General features: G+C 37.5%; 1 protein-coding gene across 1 annotated transcript; it reads left to right on the forward strand.

Annotated features, from left to right (window-relative positions):
- Positions 1 to 270: 270 nt before the first annotated feature.
- Positions 271 to 4,641, forward strand: LOC116998016 (alpha-1-antitrypsin-like). Its single transcript, XM_033063305.1, has 4 exons — positions 271 to 928; positions 2,388 to 2,658; positions 3,312 to 3,459; positions 4,450 to 4,641. The coding sequence occupies exons 1-4, from the start codon at positions 271 to 273 to the stop codon at positions 4,639 to 4,641; spliced, it is 1,269 nt and encodes a 422-aa protein (XP_032919196.1).
- The last annotated feature ends 207 nt before the right edge of the window (positions 4,642 to 4,848 follow it).

The following is a 4,848-nucleotide window of genomic DNA, read 5'->3' on the forward strand; positions in this document are numbered from 1 at the left end:
AATACTCACATGTTTCTTTCCCCACTAACAAGGAACATTTGTAGCTAGAGTAAAGTAGAACTGAAGTAGGCAGCAATGGATAGAAATTACAGGTAAACTCAGAAGCACAAGGACTTAAAAAGCACTTCCATAGCAAAGGAGGAGGTCAGGAGATAACAGTGATTTCCACTTGAAGGCAGTAGCAGACAGAAATAAAAGATGAGGCATCAATACAGCCATCCTCCATCATCCAAGACCTTTTGCTCTTTGTCCATGCAGTATCTGTGAAGGATGACCAAGGCCGTGCTCCCACTGTGCTTGCTGGTGGCTTTGCTTCACCTCAGTGTCCACAGCCTGGCTGAGACTGATCACCACACTGACCAGCATGAGACCACTGACCCCCAGGAGCAGCATTCCCACCAGGGAGATCCTCTTGAGTCCTGCCAAAGGGTAGTCCCCAGCAATACAGACTTTGCCTTTCAGTTTTACAGACAAGCAGCCACTCAAGAACCTGCAAAGAACATTTTCTTTTCCCCAGTCAGCATCTCTGCTGCCCTTGCCCTTCTGGCCCTGGGCTCCCGAGGTACCAGCCAGACTCAGGTGCTGGAAGGACTGGCCTTTAACCTCACCAACATCCAGAAGAAGGAGATTCATGATGGCTTTAGTCAGCTCCTCCTCTTGCTGAGCCGCCCTGGGAGCCAGGTTCAGCTGAGTATGGGGAGCACCCTTTTCATGGACAAACACATGAAACCAATGAAAACGTTTCTGAAGGACATCAGAAAGCTCTACAGAGGAAAAGCTGTCTCTACTAACTTCCAGAATTCCACTGAAGCTAAAAAAGAGATCAATGAGTATGTAAAAAATAAAACCCGTGGGAATATAAACCAAATACTTGAGGACCTTGATCCAGACACTCTGATGGTAATTGTTAACTACATTTATTTCAAAGGTAAGTCACAGAGATGCTACTTACAGCATCTGTTTCACCTGAAGTACAGTGCTGTTTCACCTCAAGTAATAATTTTTAAATGAATGTGTTTTGATGAGGCTATTATGAAAAAAAATTGAAAGTTTTCAACTCTGAAACCTCTTCCACATAAGCAGTTTTTCTAGCATGTATTTAGAATTCTAAGCACAACAGTTCACTTGTAATATTCAGATCCAGGGAATTGCCAGAGCACAACAGATTTATGCACTGTTAAATTATGCTATCAGACTTCATCTACTTATTATCTTAAAAATTAAAATGTTTTCACATTGTATTTGTGAAGTAGAAAACTAAATTCTGAAGATGATGATTAACAAAAATTGCCAAAACCTTTAATTTGTTTACAATCCATGACTATTAACTGGATAGGTACCTCTGGAGTTGGAGCCCAAATATTCTACACCTTGTCCTCATATTACACATATCACAAGAGGTATTTGAATGTATTGCTTTGGAAATTATTAACTTCTTCTTGGATAATCATTTGTAGCAGCATGCAGGACATGGAATTTCCCACCTAGAAAGGAATATTTGGAAAATATTTGGAATTTATGAACTTTCAACAAAATTTAAAAAAATACTTTATTTCAAATGCTATATAAATTTGGGTGCCCTAATCTCAGATTCCCTAGCCTGAGTACCATACTAGTGCATTTCTTTTCTGGACGACAAGGGAGAAGGCTTAAACTTATAAAGTAACCAGAATACTATGGAGTTTACATCCCATTATTTATTTTTCAAATTAGGCTGTTTCTATTCAACATTAAAAAAAAAAAAAAAAAAAGCCAGGAACACATGCTTAGAGAATGGCAAGCTGTAATCCCTGTCTATTTGTTTAATGAATGACCTGTTTTATTACAAAATAAAATATCATAGAAAATTTAATTGAATAAACATCAAGAGTAAACCATTCTGAAGACTAAAGACCTTGAGGTCCTATTCCATTTACCATACTGCAGTTATGTTCAAGTCCAAAAGTTTGTGCTTCTCTGGCATGTAAGCTTTTCCTCAGTGCTACAAGATGAAAACATGTAAAAAACCATGTGAGGAGCATAACATGCTACCTTTTAAAAGTCAGACATCTGCTCTGAAACTTGCTTTACAAGCAATATTCTGAAAACAGACAGCAAATCCCTGGATTCTGTTCTCATTTGGTTCTAATAGAACACAAGGTAATATGATGAAGTTCCTTCATTTCATTTATCTGATTTAGAAAGATGGTGTACAAGTCCATAAAAAATTTAACATGTGATATATAATTGTTACAGAGAATAAGATATTTCATAAACTTGACATACTTTTTATCCTCAAGTGTAAATCTTCAGATATGGTTTTATTTATTGTACATTAGTTTCGACTATATTAATATTTCCTCACTGAAATAAACATTCAATTCCATTCTTTCTCTTTTGTTTTTAAGCCTACTGGGAAAATCCTTTCAATATTGAGGGGACTCACAAGGACTATTTCCATGTGAATGCAAAGACCTCAGTTGAAGTGGACATGATGGTTCGAGATGGATTTTATAAAGCATACTCTGACAGGAAGCTGTCGTGCAAAGTGGTGCAGATTCCTTACAAGGGAGATGTTGCAGCATTGTTTATTCTGCCCAATAAAGGCAAAATGAAACAGTTGGAGCATGCCCTGACAAAAAGCACTGTTTCTAAATGGGAAAGATCTCTTCAAAGATGGTAAATATAAAATTTTGATTTGATGATTCGAGGTAGTCAGAATCCAAAGTCTGAATGCTATGGTCAGGTTTTACAGTTTGTATTTTTGAGGAAAGGATTAAACAACAGAACAAGTATAAAGGATCAGACCAAATAATTTGATATTTTCAGCAAAAATTAGGATCAGCATTGTCTTGTGATGAGAGAAGGGATCCCTGAGGTGCGAAATTTAATTTTTTTCCCCCTACATTTTTCAGTTGATGCTAAGTGTCTCCATTTCCCTTGTCTCAAGAAAAATATTTTAAGAGTGGTAATAACTGTGACATTCCAGTCAGACCCCTCTGAGGGAATGGGGAGTGAATTCCAAAAGCAGAACCTTCAAGGTTAGAAAAACAATGCAAATTTTGTCTCAAAAATGCTGGCAGCACTACTGTTTACTGTCTCATAAAGTGACTGTATTGCAGAATCATACAAGACATATGAAATTATGTCTTTCTCCTTCCATACTTTCCTATCCTCCAGACCAGCATCTTCCTATCTTCTTTTTCTTGCCATGTTTTTTAGGTGAAAAGACTAGCATTTTAGCACAGAAGAACCACCATCAAGTTAGTAATCTTCAGTCCAAGGCATGCTCTGATTGCAATAACTCCCGTGATTTCCTTTTGAATTGACAGGAGGATGGAGTTGCATATTCCAAAACTATCAATTTCAGGCACCTATGACTTAAAGAGGATCTTAATGAATATGGGTGTGACTGATGTATTTTCTGATCGGGCTGATCTGTCTGGAATCACAGGAAACCCTGATATGAAGGTTTCAAAAGTAAGTTTATCAGCAGAAACAACCATCTATGGATTCCTTAACAGCCAATTGCCTTACCCAAAGCTCACCTGTGAAATTTTACTTATTGCTAGTGCTGGCTGATACTCTGAAATAGAACATTTATCTGATAAAGTCCCTTTAAACTCCCTCAGACTTCTCCAAGATCTGGAGATAAGGATGTTTTCTTTTGTCTGACGAGCAAAGGTGGAGGGTAGATGGAGGGGTGGGTTTAGCATTTAAGCAGGAAACTAAACACAGAGTATTTTCTGCATGTAAAACAAGTGCCTGTGGGTAACTGTGTTGTGCATGTCTTCCATTAGCATATCCACCAAAAAAAGGGCCTTATTCTCACATGCATTCTATAATTTTAAAGGATTTAGAAACTACTGCTGCCATTGAAGGCTCTGTTGAGTGCTAATGATGTAAAATGTACCAGACTTGAGAAAAACATCCCATTTACTGAAAATAATACAAAGATAAAAAGTAGCATTTTTACAGCCATTCTGAAAACAGAACTTACAATTTTCTAACATTTTGAGGCTACTAAGAGAAAAAGATTAAAAATGCCCAACAATAATTTACCAAAACATTTGGTATCAAGCTTGAATTTCTACCTGGCTAAACTGCAATGCATGTGCTGTTAGGAATACTTACAGAGCAATTCTGGAGCTCCATTTCCTTGCCTTTGGAAACGGACATTCCTGGTGAATTTGTTTGGCTATTTTACTTTCAATTAATTCCACAAGGTGTGTAGTGGCTAAGGTCTGCATTGATACACGTGTGGTGAGGAACACTATAAATGCGCTATAAATATTTGCTTAATAAGACAGCATTGCTAAAAAACCCACAATGGGCTATAGAACTCTTCTTCCGGGTTCCTGGCTTACCAGCAATTTGTGAAAGGCAGTAGTTGAATTAACTTCGTGTTGATTTGAATAATTTCACACCACATCTTCCACAGACATTAATTCTTGCTGTATTTTATTGTAGGCTACTCACAAGGCCCTGCTGAGGATTCATGAGAATGGCACAGAGGCTGCAGCAGTCAACAGCATAGATTTTCTTCCTCACTCTGTTCCTCCCATTGTTAAATTTGATCATCCATTCTTGCTGTTGATTGTTGATCGGTATACTCAGAGCATCCTCTTCATGGGAAAAATTGTAGACCCAACTGTAAAATGACTGGTCAGTGGCTGGTTGTATTGATTTCAATTGCATTGTATGGAATTATTGTCCACTGTTATTAAAATTATATCCCAACAGTTACTAACAGTTTTCTTTTGCCAAAGAAATCAGGAAAGAGTGCAGTCATTCTTAGAAACATTGTTTTTGCTTCATCCTTCCATAGAAAATAACCACTGAGATATATCTATTAGTGAATTGTGAAGA

The sequence above is a fragment of the Catharus ustulatus genome, chromosome 6, assembly GCF_009819885.2.
Source record: "Catharus ustulatus isolate bCatUst1 chromosome 6, bCatUst1.pri.v2, whole genome shotgun sequence".
Classification (NCBI taxonomy): domain Eukaryota; kingdom Metazoa; phylum Chordata; class Aves; order Passeriformes; family Turdidae; genus Catharus; species Catharus ustulatus.

What these genes read in the sequence shown, in the direction of transcription:
- LOC116998016 (XM_033063305.1), top strand. Translation starts at nt 271, where the DNA reads ATGACCAAGGCCGTGCTCCCACTGTGCTTGCTGGTGGCTTTGCTTCAC. An exon ending in TAACTACATTTATTTCAAAG is followed by an intron (nt 929 to 2,387) that starts GTAAGTCACAGA and finishes TTTGTTTTTAAG; the next exon opens with CCTACTGGGAAAATCCTTTC. An exon ending in GAAAGATCTCTTCAAAGATG is followed by an intron (nt 2,659 to 3,311) that starts GTAAATATAAAA and finishes TTGAATTGACAG; the next exon opens with GAGGATGGAGTTGCATATTC.